This window comes from Homarus americanus, unplaced genomic scaffold (genome assembly GCF_018991925.1).
Source record: "Homarus americanus isolate GMGI-L3 unplaced genomic scaffold, GMGI_Hamer_2.0 scaffold60095, whole genome shotgun sequence".
Classification (NCBI taxonomy): domain Eukaryota; kingdom Metazoa; phylum Arthropoda; class Malacostraca; order Decapoda; family Nephropidae; genus Homarus; species Homarus americanus.
The window spans coordinates 43,719-63,571 of NW_024736259.1; the positions used below are offsets into that span (position 1 = coordinate 43,719).

At 41.2% G+C, this 19,853-nt stretch overlaps 2 protein-coding genes across 2 annotated transcripts; both read left to right on the forward strand.

Annotated features, from left to right (window-relative positions):
- The first annotated feature begins 1,931 nt into the window (after positions 1–1,931).
- Positions 1,932–3,529, forward strand: LOC121872124 (proton-coupled folate transporter-like). Its single transcript, XM_042374797.1, has 4 exons — positions 1,932–2,000; positions 2,703–2,855; positions 3,012–3,446; positions 3,521–3,529. Exons 1-4 carry the CDS (start codon positions 1,932–1,934, stop codon positions 3,527–3,529), a joined length of 666 nt encoding a protein of 221 aa, XP_042230731.1.
- A 10,840-nt stretch (positions 3,530–14,369) lies between these two features.
- Positions 14,370–18,187, forward strand: LOC121872121 (solute carrier family 46 member 3-like). Its single transcript, XM_042374793.1, has 7 exons — positions 14,370–14,740; positions 14,977–15,129; positions 15,379–15,961; positions 16,116–16,211; positions 16,562–16,792; positions 17,070–17,226; positions 17,347–18,187. The coding sequence occupies exons 1-7, from the start codon at positions 14,588–14,590 to the stop codon at positions 18,068–18,070; spliced, it is 2,097 nt and encodes a 698-aa protein (XP_042230727.1). The 5' UTR covers positions 14,370–14,587; the 3' UTR covers positions 18,071–18,187.
- Positions 18,188–19,853: the final 1,666 nt, after the last annotated feature.

Sequence of the window (19,853 nt, forward strand, 5' to 3'; positions counted from 1 at the left end):
TACCAAGTTACCATTCCCACGTACTGTACCTTTCTGCTGTGACTGAATTAGAAAGTTATATAGTATTTATATCATACAAGATAACGTTTTTGTCCTGAGATATTAAAGAATCCCGACTTGATTATCTTGTATATTTCATGTACCGCACTGTAGTCGTTTAGTACACAAGGAGGAGCGAAAGGTTTGCTGAAAAGTGTCAGTATTGATGTGGTGTCTGATAATGGTAATAGGCCTATTGTGTAATCATTATACGAAACTCCACTTGTCGCCGTACATAATATTTATACCTTGTTCAAAGTTTTTAATTAGTCGATATTATTTTATGCATAAGCAATGATTCGTTACACTAGTAAACTATCAAGTCATTTCATATTGTCGTATGTTAACATTTTCTATTATAAACCTGAACAAAGGCGATAATTATGATCTCCGACTAACAGTAATGAGAGGTGGAGTGAAACACACCAAGACTTAACTTATAACATTATGTCCTTTTATGTAGTCATGGACAAGTGTACTGTACCGCTACCAGCCACAATGTGAAGCCGATACTCCTGATGGTCAAACACCACAGCACCAGAAGAAAGTCTCTTTTTTTACCCAAGAGATGGCGCACCGTGTATGAGGAGGACTGGAACTGTTATACAAGGCACTGGTTGGTCTGGTCCTCTAGTAATATTAAGAGGTTATTCCACACACACACTACTCTACCAACATTTTCATTAATGACCTCGTATATAAGGAAATGATTCACACGCTCTTATAAACGGTCTGGACAGAAACAGGTGTCAAGGGTTAGCTTATAAAAAATATGAATAATTTATTATTGAAGGGTGGTTATATCTTCAACAGTTTGCATAAAGCAGAGTGAGTAGAGTTGGAAAATGGTAGCATGGTGTCTGCATATATTGCGACATTATCTTATTTAAACAATGTATTTGCCTTAACATATAAATAATATAAATTTAACATTGATTTTGGATTATATAAGGATGTGTTTACCCTCAAGATAACAAAAATTAATTATTAAATCCATTCAATATTTAGGGATCAATACACAACACGTTTCGATACTTCATTATAAATTTATACTACTTTATTTCAGTAAGTCCTGAAGTCTGTAATACTGCTAAGGTTATATCATCACAAAGAAAAGTGTCTGGCTGTGAACTGATTATCGGATTTGACTAGTAAGTAATACTAGATCCAGCTTCATTGAACATCGACCATTTCACTTACTCTCCTGGGAAGGGATTCGACTAACGTGAGATAGTAGAGGTAAGGAAGCCGCCCCCCACCCCCTATGCCTTTTGTTCAATGCCATTACTTACACGAGCATTTCGTCACTCAGAAGGTAGAATCTAATTAAAATGCATATATTATATTACTGTAATAAGTTGATTTATACCGTCATGTAAAAAAGTCTTTATTGGTGAGTCTTATGAACTCTCATCCCCTTGCTGCGATCTCTCTCTCTCTCTCTCTCTCTCTCTCTCTCTCTCTCTCTTATCACCTTAATTTCCTTAATAGATCACACCTCTTCTCAACATATTTAACTGTTGCGTGCTTCATCTTCTGTACTTCTCAAACTCTGATACACACACACACACACACTCACGTATATACAGTACTAAGTGAACTTAGCGAAATTTTCATCTCGTATTAATAGCAGCATATGCTTTGATGTTTGGATACGATTTTAATACACATCATTTAGTACTATTTAATTTATTATTTTGTAGGCCTTGGTTGTGTCCACCGAGTAAGAGGAAGGCACCGCATGTTGGGAGAACACTGAACAGTACCTCGTGTGTGTTGGAGGAGCAGAAGTACAACGCCCCAGCAGGATGGTGGCGGGAGGACTGGTGGCCGCCATGCGGTCCATCACCGTAGAACCTATCATGCTCCTCGACGGGGCGTGCAAGGAGGCCATGCTCATCTTTATCGAGAATGTCCACATGAACAAAATATGCTCCGTCAACTTGGGTCTCTCACCAGAGGTAAGTGTTCCAACTGTGTCAGGAAGTCTTGATAAAAGCCTGATTACATCCTCGTGGACTCAGTGCTGATGCAGGTCCTATACTAGTAATTTATCTCCGAGAGATCACACACACAAGCCACCGGTCACAGAAAGCTAACATGCTAAGGCGCTGGCAATAAGCCTGACGTGACAATCATAAAATTTCCGAATAAGGGAAGTAATTATATGTGCAATGATTCTTTAATACGAAAACTTCAGGAATCAAAAATAACATTTCTATCTTGTACTGTTAGTGTTACCATAAACGAGTAAGGTTCACTGTGGAGACAATCGCCCGATTAAGCATTTTTTTTTGCAATATATTGATAGGAATCATTTCATACTACATCTTGAATAAGATGTTTCATTAGTTCATCGATCTCAGTAGTGTATCATCAGCTCCACTTCATAGGTTAGGTTAGGTTAAAGTGCCCCGACTGACACCTGCATCATCTTTCTGCCATCTCTATAAAGCCTCATTAATTTTGCCTCGTTGCATGTCAGTACAGTTTGTCCAGTAGTTCCTTGAAATGGTGTTAATACACATATAATTTATCAGTTTAGGTCTTCAGGTTTGTTATTCACATCATCAGTAAACAATAGTGTGTCTACATTTATTTAGTCACATCATATATCTGGTCCCTTCACACTAGCTCTATAATTAAACTGGGTGTCCTCGCAGATTTGCGCCAACCTGACAAACCACAAAGAGGAGAGTGTGCTCGTCCAGCGAGAGTTCTCCCTCTTCACCTTCTACAACAGCATCATCATGTCGGTGCTGCCTCTCATCTTCGTGCTCTTCATGGGCGCCTGGAGTGATAAATACGGCCGTAAGGTGAGTAAGGGACACAGCCAGTCAGGGCATCACATTCCCGTAACAAGATGGAATTTGTTTTGTTATCTTTACTCCTTTTACGTTTATTGTCATGAAGAACTTTTATTAATGTCTTTAACATTATTCTGTTATTCTACTTAATGTTATTGTGGACAGTTTCCACTGCTGATGACGCTGGTGGGTCATGCGATGTTTGCCGGGGGTTACCTGTTGGCCAACTGGCAGACCAGCTGGCCCGTGGAGGTGCTCTACCTGGTGACAATATTGGAGGCCCTGGGAGGAGCCAACGTAGGTATCCTCTCCTCCACCATCAGCTACATCAGCGACATCTCCAGCGAGAAGCAACGGACGTCTCGTATCGGCACCATTAACTCCATGTGGTATCTGGGAACTCCACTTGGTACGCTGACTGGCGCTCTTATCATCAAGTACAGCGGCTACGACATGGCTCTGGGCCTCGTGCTACTCGCCTATGTCGCCTCTATTGTTTACGTCATTGTATTCATCGAGGAGAGCCACGGACCCTTCGCCAAGAAGGCGCTGCAGGCGCAGGGCTCACTCAAGGGCAAGCCCACATTAGATAAAAAGGACGTAAGAGCCATCACCATGTTTACCGACTTCTTCAACTGGCGACACGTGGTGGAGTCCTTCAAGACGGCGTTCAGGAAGCGTGAGGGTAACAACCAGGGTCTCTTATTAGCTGTCATCATCGGCAACATGATTCGTCGTATGGCCAGAGGTAACCGTCTGTCCATCACCTCTCTGTAAAGCCCTTGTTTATGCTACTACATTTCATTACTTCTAGAATCTGAACACACATAATATCCCGGCAAACTGTACTCTGTATATGAGTTGAAACATTAACTTTAAACCTCTAACGTTTTGCTTCTGTCGCAGGGTTCTTCATGTACATGTTTGTGCGTCGCGCCTTGCACTGGGGGGCCACCGACTACGGCTACTGGATCTCATACCGCAGCATGTTGACTGCCCTCGGTGCGTTAACTCTTGTTGGCTCTTATTCATTACACATCTTACAAATACCCACACATTGCTAGATTTCCAAGTTATGTTCAATTAAAAAACAAAACAATGGCAACTGGTTCTGCCTTAGACACGAGGTCAACAGTTTAGCAAAATAAACACAAACCTCACACCTTTTTAGACAAACCAAGTTATTTTTACTTTATTCACAGCTTTCTTTACAAAATATCAAGTAGATTTTACTCAACCTTTAATCGCATGCAGATATTGCACGTTAGTATGTGCAGTCACAAGGATTTGTTCATATGATATGTCTTCAGGTTCGCTGTTCCTGGTGCCGTTCCTGTCGCGGTTGTTGTCGGTCACGGATGTGTCATTGGTGGTGATGGGGACTGTGTCCATGATCTGTGAGTACGTGAGCTACGGGCTGGTGATCGGGCCCCCTCAGACCTTCCTCATGTGGCTGGGGCCGCCTACAGGTATCATCTCCAACGCTATGGCCATCTCCTTCAGATCTATGTCCACCAAACTCGTCACCGATGAGGAGAAAGGTGAGCACATTAGTCCACTCTGTTTCCAGTAGCCAGGTTAACATGTTTCCTTTACAGTTACCAAGACATCTTCTAGTGTACTCTAATATAAAGAAATTATGCAGGAGCGTCTGGGCAACTATCCATACCAGCAGGCTTTCCTCCATAAGGGTGTTCAGTATAAATGGTCCATTATGGCATCCCGACGTATAATGCAGGTTAAGCTCACTGGCCTGTAACTATACGTTTAATGGAGAAAGCCCCTTTTGAATGACAGAACTCAAACTAATTTTCAGTCATCAGGGATCTTTTATTCGTCAATACATCTGCAGAACAAGATACTACATGAGTTGTGAGAAGTACACTATCAGGGTCTGAATTTTGATGTACTGTACCACGCCTTAAGAAAACTTTGTGTTAATACACTCCTCTCAGAACTGTACAAACCTCAGTGCTGTACCCCACTGCATCTCTTCAAAGCTCGGTTAGTGATTTACATCTATTCTTGTCAACACTTAGGAAGTCTTTTAAATCTTACTTGGTCATGAGCTGAGTCCACATAAGTACCACCATCAAGGAGTCACCAACATGATTCTTTAATTTTTATTTGAGAAACAATGTAAGGCTTTGGGGGGGGGGGTGTTGGCTGGACCGCGGGTATGATTCACCTCTGGAACTCTTTCTGCTCTTCTACACTCTGACTGATTTCTGAAGCGAGCATAGTCATGTCCTCCTCGTCAATAGAGGCCGCTTGATTCACGTATAAAGATATTCGGGTTGTTCTTGAAATAATGAGCTTGGTTTTGGTTGTATAGTTTACCATCGAATATTTAATCTCACTATCTACAATTTTCAAGGAATAATCTACTATATTAAAATCTTGGTCTCCTCTCGTCATGTACCAAGGAATAGTTAAATCTGAAGGACAATATCACGACTTAGGCCAATGAATGTTTCAGGTTGGCCAACATTCCTTCTCGTTGGCTAGAATGATACTCAGTGTTTGTTCATCTTTATTATAACTGCATACAAGCCGACACACGCCAGCTAATAGTGGTGATGAACTTTGGCAGTCATAGTCATTGCAGACTTTTCTTTCTGGAACTTTTACTTATCGATTATTAAAGGGAGAAAAGTGAATTCCATCCAGGTAACATTGTCTAGCTATGTACCCAACTTGTTGATCCCTTGAGTATGGTGAAAGAAATTTGAGTACAGTTACTGAATCTCTTGAGTACAATGATAACTCCCTTAAGGGGATCACCCAGTTGTTAAACTTTTTTACGGATGGATTGATATTAAATTTTAACACTGTATATAGAATCACCCAACAGTGAATCTAGTAAAATTTCAACAAATTCGGGGGATAAGTTTCTTTGTTATTAATATTTTTGTGTTATTCTATTCAGTTTTATAATCAAAATACAGCAAAAACTATCGATGGAAATTATTTGCGCTTTTAGTGATACAAAAAGCATGAATTGGTCATATTTCAATACTATAACCAAACATTTATACTCATTCTATTACAAAAAAAAAAACAGAAGCAAAAATCCCATAAAAATCCTCCAAAATTTTTGCCATTTCCATCTAACTTGGTGTAGTCATTTTTAAGAGTTGCACATTGATTCTAGTAGTAAAAATTTTCTTCTCATTGGTTAATCCAATAATGTTTAAAAATTAAATCTTGCCCAAGAACTTTGGGAGTTATTCCCAATTTTATGTGCAAAATATTAGTTTTGATCAACAAGTTTTTCAGCTACTGCAACACAAATGTGCTCCCACCAACCAGCAGGCTGTAGGCTGAGGAAACAGTTGTCAGATGAGGCTTTTCTTAGTTTCCATAAAAAATACAGGATATAATAATAAAACATGATTTCTTCTGCTCTGATTATGAAAATAACAGAAAACGAGAATCACACTACACCAAACGAGAAAAAACGGGGTTGGGGTTTCTTAAGAGTTTTTTTTAGGGTAGAAAATATTACCTTACATCGTTCATACTTGGCAGGGTTGTAGCTGAAGGCTGCCAGATTCCTAATATTTTTCAGAAAATCCGATTTTTCATCGCTTTTCGATCGTTCAGAGCTGGATGATCCCCTTAAATATAACATTATACTCAAGATCCAAAGGTTCTGTCTGCTGTATCACTTGTAAACAAGGATTGTGATTACATAATTATATGTATAATGCAGGCCTGAGAGGCATACACAATGTTAGTATGTGTGTTACTCACAGACAAGTAGCAAATTTGTCTGACACTGGTATATTTCAAGTACTAAGAGTTGCATTCACATTAAGTTTTCATCCCTATTATTCTGTTAATTCCTGTTAATATGTTGACAGGACGCATCAATGCCATGATGGCGGCTCTCAACGGCCTGATGCCCATGTTGGGTTATGCGTGCTACTCCCCGATCTACTACAACACCGTCGACGTGTTGCCCGCTGCCCAGTTCTTCTTTGCTGCCGGGCTTACCGCCATTATCATGATTCTCTTCATGTAAGCCAGGTTTTGTCCTCATTACTGATATTAATGATCATAATAAGACAATATGCAACAACATAAAGGATTCAGTTGATAAACAACATTATCAGCACTATCATTCCTTTTGTCTCTAATGACAGACATTTGTGTGTCAACTATAATTTTCTTTGCCTTTCCAGTATAATACAAGTGCGTCAATCTTCGTCGATCAGCCCTGAGGACCTGGAAGTGGCCCCGGAAAAAGAATATAAAGACGGACCAAGGATCTTTAAGATCTTTTCTCTCAGTCGTTCTTTTAATCTAGGAGAAAGTCAGGATTCTTCCAAGTGCAAGGACTCATCCACAATCAAACATGTGTCTTACATCAAGAAAAATCCAAAAGATAATAATCCGAGTTTGTCTCCAGTACCCATGGAGTGTTACTTATTCGGCTCGAAGTTCACAACAGGAGCCAAAATCAGTCCAGGTGTTAAGGGATCTATGAAAAAGAAAAATTCTGACGTAGATGATCCTTCAGCCAAAATTGGTCAGTTTACACCGAGGGCCAACCAGCAAGAAACCAAAGAAGAGCGGCCACCAGGCATATGGTTCAGAGGAGACCAGAAGGCAGCGGGATGTTATAGCAGCAAATTTACTGATGCGGAGATCACTGCGTCAGAAAAAAGACAGTGGAATAAGTTTCCCTGGATGAAGACGCGAGAGATCTCTCCCTGCCGTCCCTCATTATCACACACAGGAGGCTGGTCTTAGTGGTAGTGCATAACGTTCTTATTCATCCTATTTTTTTTTTAATTTAGTGATGTAAATGCATACCTAATCTTTACCGACGGTGTATGAGTGACCAATGTTAAAAAACAATCGCATGTTTATAACGTTTGACGATGGTTGATCCTTGGAGACCCAAACGTCAGAAAACACAGAACAAGTTTTCCTTGGCTGTATATATTTTCTCCTATTGATCCTCATCTAGTTACAACTTCATGAATTTACATACTGTGAGATTTAACTTTCACCAATCTAACTGCAAATAGAAATTGTGTATCTCCACTTCCCTGGAGGGTCGGGTGTGTCGTTAAAAGTAGCACGAAAAATGTAAATATGGTTATATAGCACTAAGTAGAACCTGCAATTGTTCTTTACTCTACAGAAAGTACTCGATTATTAAGTAGTTTAAATGATCATGTACATAATAGCGCGAACAAGTTGACAAAAGAAGTGAATATCAACAACCCGCTGAGTTACGAGTAATTCAGAAACTTTGATTTAGGCATAATGTGAGAAAATTTTTCTCCTAAACTAAGAATTGTTTACTTACCAAAAATTATTAGAAAACTACCACATGGTAAATCAGTAAAATTACCAAATATAAATAATTCAACTATTTCAGTTCCGGAAAGAACCATATAAAGCTTATGTATTTCCCAGGTAAACGGCCTACTGACTGAATAAGACGCTAGGAGTTACGTCTCCCCCACGCCACCATAGCACACCTCCTGTAACGTTAGAATCTAAAGTTATAAGAGGTGTTTACAGGGGTTCGTCATATAAACATTCCACAAACCATTACTTTCATATATATTTTTTAATATTTTTTTTTTGCTTTGATTCCATAGTATGTTTATTTTTGCGAGTTTCTTTCTGTCGAATGTAAATAAACACAGGGCTGCCACACTGCACAAAACCTGACTAGCTCCTGTAAATGCACTAGTGAAGAGAACTACATGAGGCGATGTGAGGAGGAGAGAAGGGGGAGGGGAGGTGGCATGCGTTGCACCGATGTACTAGGCGCCACCATGCGGGTTCCTGTAGTGCTCACGTGACTGGGGAGATATAAAATAATACTTGTTTATAAGTTGTCGTGAGAAGTCATTGGACCCACTAGCTCTGCCCATACCAGATGATATAAAACCCCCACACAGCTGAAGAGTGGCATTCACACTTCCACCCTCATCACTTGATATAAAAACCCATATTTGGTCAACGGGTCATCTCTCCAGGGCTATTACCTCCGCTGGTCTACCTATGAGTCTTCATGTGTTAAATCAATTTCGGTTCACCTAATACGCTAAGTACTTTCATTTCGTCTTAGGGGTCTCGCCCAGCCTTAGTTATACCAGTGTGAATTAAGTTATTTCTAAGAGCTCCCATGCCTTCACTGTAAACGCCGATCAACCAGTGACCAGACAAACGTACACTACATACATTCGGTTACTTATATGATACTGTCGCCAAATACATGAGAATCTTACTAGAATTGAAGTGAATCATACTCTTTACATATGTGGTTTTGGTGCTAATATGCAGAAACTACCTCAGTCATTTTGTTAAGTGCTTACTTATGTTAACATTACATGTTTCTTGTGTGATTATTCAGGAAAGATACTTATGTTAAGTTCTGACCTGAGTTTATGTCTTATTATTAATATTCTTGGCATGTAAACAAGTATTTTAAGTATAATAAGCAAACTGTCTCTGTTCTTTTTATATCTACCCTCTACCATAATTAATTGATACCGATATACTTAACTGCCATTAATTTTATTACACTATAATTTGTCTATGGTTTTGAAACTTGTGGTTGACGTCTTACCTAATTTATCAAGTGATCAGCAAACAAGACCTCTGAAGTCATGGCCGAGCGAGATAACACCAGCTCAGTGACCAGGAGGCATGCCCGCTATTACGAAGTTAAAGCATCCTTTATTGTATTGTGTAGATAGATTTAAGCTATCTAATCCTGGCTTGATATTGTTTCAGGTGTAAATTTTCTGGAACAATCGAGTTGAGTCGTGTTGTGGCCATAACGTTCGGGTAGTGTAAAAATTCCTTACGGTAAAAACATAGATATTTAGGGCTATTTTGGACAACAACTAAGAAACGATCAAAAGTTAGTAACACGGATTAATTATAATAGTACGAGGCTATGTGCCATAACTTAAACTCGTAGACCTTTTGTTATTTACTTATACCAAGATATTCCATTTAATTAGAACATAGAATACTCTCTATTAATTTTTCTATAGAAAGTGTATTTTAATCCTCAAAAATTAATAGTGTGTCAGTGGTGAAAATATTAAGAACTTCTGTAGAGTAAGACCTTGTGTGTTTGTATGGGGTAACAGTTCTTTCACTAATAAGTTATTCCGACATATACTACATTAAATTTTTTGACAGGGCAAAGTTGAGAATACCACCAGCTTTACCACACTGGATTGCAATACCATCATCCTATCACTCCATAATAATAATATAATCGATCCATTTTTTTTGCGAGTTTATGAACAGGTGTCTTTCATAATTAACAAATATTGATCCTAAATATTAAGGGCCACCTACAGGGGTAATTGATGACCCTCTAATTAGTTTTCCCCTATATTAGCTCCTCTAACATACAGTAATGCTTATATAAATGTGAGTTACATACATTAGGTTTCTATAATTACATCACCCACGGTAACTTTCCTATAAGCCGTGAGTAGTCATTAACTGGACATCTCAGTGTATTCCCACTGTGCCCTCACACCTTGACCGCAGAGCCATCACATCAATTAGGTAGCCGGATATCACCAGTTCGATTCTCGTCTCTAAGAAGCTCATAGTAGTAATTACAGTCATATCCCAGTTATTGTGCAATAGTTTATTTTCTTAATAAGTAAATGGAGAAAAGACCATTTGGGTTTGAAAACATAACCCATGAATATTTATGAATGTTGCTTCCAGTTCACACACACACACATACGTCACAGTTGTAAGGGCAACACTTCCCGGATATCGTCAACAGGTTCACAGGTAACTCATGAATGGCGCAATGTAACAACAAAGTCTAATTCTGTAACTTCATCACTAAGTAGAGACGTCATTCTGTCGACGGCGAGGCAGAGTGACATTAAGGCAAAGTAACATTAACTGTGAGGCGCTGTTCAGGCGATTTTACTTCAGCAAGATCAAATATCCGCAAAAAGTTACTTGACATTCTCGCTATTGTTGTAGAATGCGTTTACCCCCAGAGAGAGAGAGAGAGAGAGAGAGAGAGAGAGAGAGAGAGAGTGAGGGAGGGAGGGAGAGGTGTGTGTGTGTGTGTGTTTCTATTTTGCTATTTTGTAAGGAATTTGTCACAGGAGTGGTGCTCAAGGAGGACCATAACACCTGGTGGTGGTGGTTGCCCTTCAAGCTGCTGACGTCTCATACATACGCAGCTCTGAACCTGTACTATATTTAGACACAATGATTCACTAATTTGAATACAGAAAAAAGAAGTATTCGTGAGAACAACGTCATCTCCTGAACAATATAATTTGGTGTGGCATTGAAACATTGAACACAGTGATAGATGGAGATTAATGTTGACAAGCGAAGGACGTTCTCAAGCACGGCGCCTGGAGGAAGATAATGATTCCTCTAAATAAAAGTTTCCTGTGACACGCGTCTGCCCTTCAACCGGGTAAAGATCTTGAAAAAGTTGACATACCCTTTGGCATGGTAAGGGCTTGGTAGATGTTTATATACCCTTTTGTAGAGTAAGGCTTTTGAGAATGACAATTATACCCTTTCTATCTGCAAAGGTTTACGGGTAATTATATATCATTAAAATGGTTTGCTATTAGGGACAGTAAAAAAAAAAAATTTCATACTCTTTTTTCTTACAGTGAAGGCAACCATTCGCCTTAAGAGACCCCGAATCAGTTGCCCCCTAATGGATTACTGATCATTTAACCCGTCTGTACCATTGTGTCAGGTATGAAGACGAAGACAAAAAGCCTCTTTATTAGAACTAGCTGTCCCACTGCTATCTTGATGATACTCATGACTTTACTATTTTCAATTCACCATTCCTTATAATATGCTATTTATTTATTAATAATTATAATTGTTTTCATAAGAAGCATTTAAAGTCTTACCTTCTGTCACCTCTTTTGCTCACACATTGATGACTGTTGAATATAATAATAAATAATGCCCAGATAGAATACAAGAGCATAGGCACACTTCTGAACTTGAATATATCCACGACAGGTTACTCCCAGCATGTCCACAACAAGAAGGGAAAAGCAAACGGGAGGAAAAAACTATTCTGCTTTAACGCATTTCCCGGAAAAATAAAACAACGCCTGGTTACATCACTTATCATGCCGATATTAACTTACTCAGCAGTACCTCTTCATACTATGACCACTACCCAAATATTAAAACTACAGGTGATCGAAAAAAAGCTCTGAGATTCGTCACATCTGAAAGATACCCCTTCACCAGAACCACAGCCGAGATACATAGAGACCTGATAATAAAACCCATCAACCAGCAGCTACACACCCTGGCCAGCAGAGTCTGGCAAAAAATACAACAAGCAGAGCAAGAACTCCTATAAAGACTCCCACCAGACGACGATAACAACCATAGATGGTAGGGCAGGGAGAGCTGATGGGTGGGAAGGGCAGTGAAAAGTGATAAATAAGTTGATTTTGTAATATTTTAGGAAGTGAAGGAAGTGTGTACACCCCCACCCCCCACTTCCAAGGACCTGCCTCTTCTACAGACAACATTTAAATATATTTATACTGTATGAGGATATCTTAGTGCAGACGGATGTTAGGATCACTGTATCAATACTTCAGTGAAATTATGGTGTAATATGATGGCCACGTGACTACGGGGTCATGTAGCGTGTTATCGCGGCCCTCTCCACAGTTGAGACCGTCGGCAAGCAACAGGTCAAACGCGGTCAATGAGAGGGACCAAAGATGAGGTCGGCATTATAACAAGGAGAATTGATTAACAGTAACAAATCATTTAGCAGTTCAAGTAACATTTTTTCTTAAGTATCGTGTACATATTTGCGTGTACTGTATATCCTTGACCACCGAAGGGTCAAGACGTACCTGGCGCTCCTCTCGGAGCGGCCAGGTCAACTGTTAAGTTGGCCCATACCAACCCCCTCCCCTGAACCCTCCTCCCCACCGGAATATCAACAAGTTCTCGCCAGAAGTTACAATTTCATTTAGGAAAGGAATGGAACCAGTGTTAAACAGAGGTGAACAGTGGTGAACAGTGCTTAAGTCAGTGAGAACAACTCAACAGTAACAGTCGTACCCAAGTTAACCTTCACACAGTGAGGTCCCAGGTACCCAGTGATAACGGCCCGTGAGACCCAACAACAACCAGCGATGTGTTAATCCGTCTACGATAGGAAGGCCTAAGACCAAACCTCACTCATATAACACCATCTGTGAGGGAATTACTACACCACATGTCCCTCATAACACCATATGTGAGGGAATTACTACACCACGTCAAGTCCCTCATCACACCATCTGTGAGGGAATTACTACACCACGTGATGCCCCTCATAACACCATCTGTGAGGGAACACCACGTGAGGCCCTCATAACACCATCTCTACACCACTCCTCATAACACCATCTGTGAGGGAATTACTACACCACGTGAGGTCCCTCATAACACCATCTGTGAGGGAATTACTACACCACGTGAGGCCCCTCATAACACCATCTGCGAGGGAATTACTACACCACGCCAGGTCCCTCATAACACCATCTGAGGGAACTACTACACCACATGAGTTCCTCCTAACACCATCTGGGAGGGAGTTACTACACTACGAGTTTGCTGTTCAACACCTACATTAATATGTATGTTCACTGTATGTTCCTAGAAGCAGTCAAGGGACGGATATAAACAATCAATGCCTGAATGATGCCATTTTTTAAGTAATATTTATGGTTAAGTCATTAGGTGAAGGACGGGGTACAGGATAGTGACCATAACTACAGGACGCTGTTCAGTTAACTTCGCCTTGGCAGCATCACCTGTCCATAAAAAGTAGTTGATATACACGCGCTCAAGGGATGCGCTTACACTCACATGTGGGTGTCAAGCACGTGGTGAGGGAGACCTGGCTCGCTCTCTCTCTCTCTATCTCATCCATGGTAGAGAAAGTCACTGAAATATAAGTCAAAATAAATCACTTTAGTAACGTAACTCACGAGGAGACGTCTCTCCGTCACATCATCCTCTAGGAAGTAACAGCGAGAATAACATACTGATGCATTGTTCTCAGTTCCGTTTCTCCAGTAATGGGATTTATTTTGTTAAGTATTATCGTTCTACCACATACTACATACTGGATAAATATTTTTGTTAACTTTTCCATATCAACGAGAGAATGCGTCTCGCCGGTACACTCAGGCGCCAGGAAGGCTAAAGTAAGGTGGTGTGGAAAGTATAATAAGAAATTCAACTGTTTGACGCCCTTCACTTGTATATGTTATTCATTATATTTGTGGAGAGAGAAACTCAACATAACGTTCATCCGGATAAAAGAAATTAACTATAAAAAGATAAGTTTAACGGATATATACAAGTTCACCCTCTCAGGCACTCTTACGTCAGCACGCGGGCCACAGCGAGCAACGGGGTGTTCCCCCTCAGCCAAACGGTCACCAGACAAGTATAAGATCTCGAGGAAACATCTGCACCACAACACTTCAAGACTCACCACTCGACTTACTTGAAGGGTCGCTCTCGAAAGACCCAGAAGACTTGTTCAGTGGCAAGTAAAGTGAACTTGTAGACTTGAACACAGATATTGAAGTGACTTAGAAAACTTTGTCTTCAGCAGTGACTCGGTGAACCTCGATACAAGATTTGTATTGGAGGAGGAACATTGTGAGTTATCAGTCGTGTTGGCAGGAGCTGAGGTACAACTCCCCAGCAGGATGGTGGCGGGAGGACTGATGGCCGCCCTGCGGACCATTACCGTAGAACCTGTCATGCTCCTCGACGGAGCGTGCAAGGAGGCCATGCTCCTCTTTATCGAGAACGTCCAGATGAACAAGATATGCTCCGTCAACTTGGGGCTGTCACCGGAGGTAACTTTTCTAACTTGTGTCAGGAAGACTTGATAAACAGCATAGTTTAGTTTCATCACCAAACCAAAGTTATGAGATTAACAATATACAAACATGAGCACTTGTTAGTAAATATAGCTCTAAAGTTCAACAGGCATTGTAGGTAAAATTTGTGATGGATTATGAAGAGTTTATCATGAGTACACTGTCAGTATAGACTGGTTGAGGAGGTGAGGAGTAACTGTGTGTCCTCTCAGGTGTGTGCCAACCTGTCAGCCCACCCGGAGCAAAGTGTGCTCGTCCAGCGAGAGTTCTCCCTCTTTGCTTTCTACAACAGCATCATCATGTCGGTGCTGCCTCTCATCTTCGTGCTCTTCATGGGCGCCTGGAGTGATAAATACGGACGTAAGGTGAGTAAGGGACGTTCTCAGTCCTGGCATCACATTTCATAAAAAAAGATGGCATTTGGTATCATAAAGTGAATTATATCTTTTACGTTTGAAATACTAACAAAATAAAAATAGGAATCCGAGCAATTTTGTCATATAACACCATCAAAAATACCTTAAGAATTATCAAGTTAACTGCTAATCCATATTTCATACTGATAAATATTCACATTTTCTTGTTTGACATTCTAACAACGTGACTTTGGACAGATTCCTCTCCTGATGACGTTGGTGGGTCATGTGTTGTATGCCGGGGGTTACCTGTTGGTCAACTGGCAGACCAGCTGGCCCGTGGAGGTGCTCTACCTGGTGACACTCTTGGAGGCCCTGGGAGGAGCCAACGCCGGCCTCCTCTCCTCCACCATCAGCTACATCAGCGATATTTGTCATGAGAATCAGCGAACATCACGTATCAGCACCGCCAACTCCGTGTGGTTTTTGGGAGGTCCTTTGGGAACATTGATTGGCGCTCTTATCATTAAGTACAGCGGCTATGACCTGGCTCTGGGCCTCGTGCTGCTCGCCTACATCGCCGCCGTCGCTTACGTCTTCGTCTTCATCAAAGAGAGCCACGGACCCTTCGCCAAGAAGGCTCTGCAGGCCCAGGGCTCCTTTAAGGACGAGCCCACCTTAGAAAAGAAGGACACGAAAGTCACCACCATGTTCACCGACTTCTTCAACTGGCGACGCGTGGTGGAGTCCTTCAAGACGGCGTTCAGGAAGCGTGAGGGTAACGCCCGTTGTCTCCTTATGGTTGTCATCATGGGCAACATGATTCGTCGTATGGCTAGAGGTAACCGTCTGTCTTAATTTCTGTCTTCTCTTTAAAGTTCCTATGATACAATGTCACTTGGCCATATTTAGTATACATTGTTAGTTTGACTTATATCGGTGAAGAAATTAGAGTTTCGATCACACTAAAGCCCTTGTGGTTTGTGTTCCCGCAGGGTTCTTCATGTACATGTTTGTGCGTCGCGCCCTGCACTGGGAGGCCACCGACTACGGCTACTGGATCTCATACCGCAACCTGCTGGCTGCCCTCGGTAAGTCACACCCTGCTGGCCTACCTTGTTGTTATTACATCAACATTAGAATAGTTTAGGGCTCACGTTACATGGGAAGGGAAGGGAATTTCTCCATCAGATACAAGTCCAGGTCATGGGATCACTATCCTGACACCCTCTGGCCCAGTATATAATTATACTGACGTTGTTCACATCCACGTCCATACATATATTAATGACAGGTCAAACACATCACCTTCAGCACTAATCACACAGTTGGTCAACAGTGTGGCCAGAACAAGGTACACCCATTAGTGGTCATTAAGCTGTATATACAATCTTTAATAGGCGTCCATTAGCCGGTAGTCTCATGTGGTAAATATTTTCAGGCTCGCTGTTCCTGGTGCCGTTCCTGACGCGGCTGTTGTCGTTCACGGACGCGTCACTGGTGGTGTTGGGGACTGTGTCTATGATCAGTGAGTACGTGTGCTACGGGCTGGTGAGCGGACCTTCCCAGAGTTTCCTCATGTGGCTGGGGCCGCCTGCAGGCGTCATCTCCAACGCAATGGTCATCGCCTTCAAATCTATGTCCACCAAACTTGTCACCAGCCACGAGAAAGGTGAGCACATTAGTTTATTCTCATTCTGATGGTCAATTATGTTAATTTCAATGAGAGCTATTCATGAACTGCAGAACTATAGTTATACACTGTTTCACCACTAGCCTGAACAAAATACTTATGCAAGGTTCCTTATATAAATTTTTTTTTGTAGATTGTCTTCGTAATTATTTTGTTTAAATATCATAACACTGATATAAACACCAATGATTGTGTAAATTATCAATTATGTACTTCTTATTTCTGGTCTTTAATTGGTATTGATGTTGTTGGTCAGGTCGTATCAACGCCGTGATGGCGGCCCTCAACGGCCTCATGCCGATGGTGGGCTACGCAGCCTACTCACCCCTCTACTACAACACCGTCGACACCTTCCCCGCTGCCCAGTTCTTCTTTGGTGCCAGTCTCAACGTCATCATCATGATCGCCTTCATGTAAGTCACATTTGCAGTTCATTTATCTTGTTCAAAATATACTGAAATATACTGAAAAACTGTCACAGCTTCTGATGGCAAATGTTGTTTATGAACTGGTTTTGTTCCTTCTCTGTACAGTCTGGTGGAACTATTGCGCCAGACGTCATCGTACAGCGCTGAGGATCTGGAGGCGGGCACCAAGAAACCTGACAAGGGCCTCAATGGCATCTTGAAAAAGCGTTCGTCCATCACCCTCAAGTCTGTTGCTCGAACTCTCAGCGGTCCAGGAGGGAGACGCGTCACCAAGTATCGCAACTTTTCGACCCTCCAACTTCCCTCTCTCAAAGAAAACCCAACTTTGGAGACAATAATTAGCTTGAGTTTACCTCACAAAACCGCCGACATTAGTTTTGCTGACAAATTGGTAAAGTCAGCTTGCTGGAACTTGACTCCAGAACCCACGGGTAAAACTACTGCTGTTACTGGTACAGAGAACTTTGAGTCAGCTGCTGCCTCAGACATCATTAGTCAGGCTATACTGAACATCAAGCTAGTGACGTCTGAAGGACATTCATTGAGAGGTTGGTGCCCGAAGGAGCAAGAGGCAAATGGGTGTTACAGCAGCAGACTGAGTGACGCGGAGATCACTGCGTCAGAGAAAACACTGGGAGAGCTTCCCCTAGTTAATGAAACCGTTAGAGACCCTGGCAACGCCTCTCACAACACAATCCAAAGGTCGCCCTCACTACCACCTGCAGGAGGCCTGGATTATGAAGCCTTGAGAGACTTTAACATCGCCCCTCACAACACAATACAAAAGTCGCCCTCACTACCACCTGCAGGAGGAAGGACCTGGTGGTAACATCTGATGTTCCTATACTTAATAATTTATTCATCTCATTTCCTATGTACATTTGTAAATATCACCCTCATGGATACACTATGTTAAGGTGTTCGGACTATATCATGTTTATTTTATTTGGAGAAACTTTATATATTATTTATTCATAAGAAATAAACACATTTTCCAAATATCGATTTTTCAGTCCAATAGTTTCGTCGGAGCTGAGGTGGCTTAATTATGTGTTAAGGTAATAATATTTAGAGGAGTGAATAGTTGTACCTCAAAATTAATACTTTTCTGTCCTCTCGCCTCCGCCTCTTCTAAAGAGAACATTTAAACATATTTGTACCGTATGAGGATGTGAGGCTCACTGTATCAAGACTCAGGTGACGTTACGATGCAGTAAGACCTCAGAATGATGGCCTGTGTCTATGGGGTCATGTGGCGTGTTATTGTCGCCTTCTTCACAGTTGAGACTGTCGGCCACAGGCCAAACTCGGTCGCTAACAGGGGTCAAAGACGAGGTCGGCATTATAACAAGGAACACCTGCACGAGACCAGGTAAGGAAGAGGAGGTATGCTAAGAGGTCTTGGGAGGGAGCTGACGTTATGGTGAAGAATTATGGTAAATTTCATCTTATGTTGCAGTGTATTGGTGAACTTATTAACTAAGATCTTTAAATACACAGCCTAAGGTCACTTTCTACACCTTCAATTGTTAGGAAAAATATAAAGTTCATGAATAGTTCGCTATTGTACACTTACACACTCAACAGTAAGAAATATGATAGAGTAAGTTTCATTACAATCTGTGCATAATGAAGGGACTCACTTATTCATAAGTGTAGGTGAACTATAATCGTAAATTTAATTCGTTCACTCATGTGCATGACTTCCTCTCTTCAGAGGGACTGGCAAGATGTCGACGAATCAGGAATAGTGAGGATGAAACTGCCAGTTTCTTCACTTTAACATGTGTAATTATGTTTTCTTCAAACAGAGACAGGGCCACAGCCCCATGAGGTGCTATGCACACTCTCCTGATATGAATATCATCATGACTTGCCATCTACACCAAGATGGTCAACTGACACATAGTGTTAGCTATAACTGAAGCAGCCAAACACTTTGTGAGAATTTATAGCACCATATTTAAATGTTCTAGTTCTCGTGATTGAATAAGCGTTTATTACCCAAACTAGAAACTTCATCTTAGCTTTAGTTAACGAAACACAACATGTCAAAATCTTTGGGAGATTTTTTTGTTAATTCTCTCTCTCTAAGTTGTCTCTCAACTTCTACGCATCGTATCTTCTCTATACAGTACGTCTATGGATTTTTTCTTCAATATTTCTCTGCCAGCATCTGTGTTCCATCCTAGTGGCTTCAAGACTCACTTTCTATATAGTGTTAAAAATATTAATCTTTCTTGTGCCTGATGTAAATTTATCCTCGACAAATAGAAGTGTATAAATAGTCGACCATGCCCCACCCTGGCTCTCTTACACACCCAAGTGATCTACCCAGACTAGTTCAAGGCGGTCATGCCTGCCACGATTACTCCATGGAGGCCACCACGGAATATGGGTGGCTCATTCTGTTAGAAACTTCAGTACCATTCATAAGACATAACTATTAACACGACACATCATCTTAGGGGTCGTAGTGGTACTTCAGCCACTAAGAGACACATGTACTTGAGTAAACTGAAGAAACCTGTTCCCATGATATGAGACATCAAAATGGTGAGAAATGATGAATAACATGACAAAGTAATTATTAGTACTCGAGAACTAATAAT

Coding starts and splice junctions, on each gene's coding strand:
- LOC121872124 (XM_042374797.1), top strand. CDS start 1,932: ATGCTCATCTTTATCGAGAATGTCCACATGAACAAAATATGCTCCGTC. Junction 2,001..2,702: donor ACTTGGGTCTCTCACCAGAG/GTAAGTGTTCCA, acceptor GTGTCCTCGCAG/ATTTGCGCCAACCTGACAAA. Junction 2,856..3,011: donor GTGATAAATACGGCCGTAAG/GTGAGTAAGGGA, acceptor TATTGTGGACAG/TTTCCACTGCTGATGACGCT.
- LOC121872121 (XM_042374793.1), top strand. CDS start 14,588: ATGGTGGCGGGAGGACTGATGGCCGCCCTGCGGACCATTACCGTAGAA. Junction 16,793..17,069: donor TGTCACCAGCCACGAGAAAG/GTGAGCACATTA, acceptor GTTGTTGGTCAG/GTCGTATCAACGCCGTGATG. Junction 17,227..17,346: donor ATCATCATGATCGCCTTCAT/GTAAGTCACATT, acceptor TTCTCTGTACAG/TCTGGTGGAACTATTGCGCC.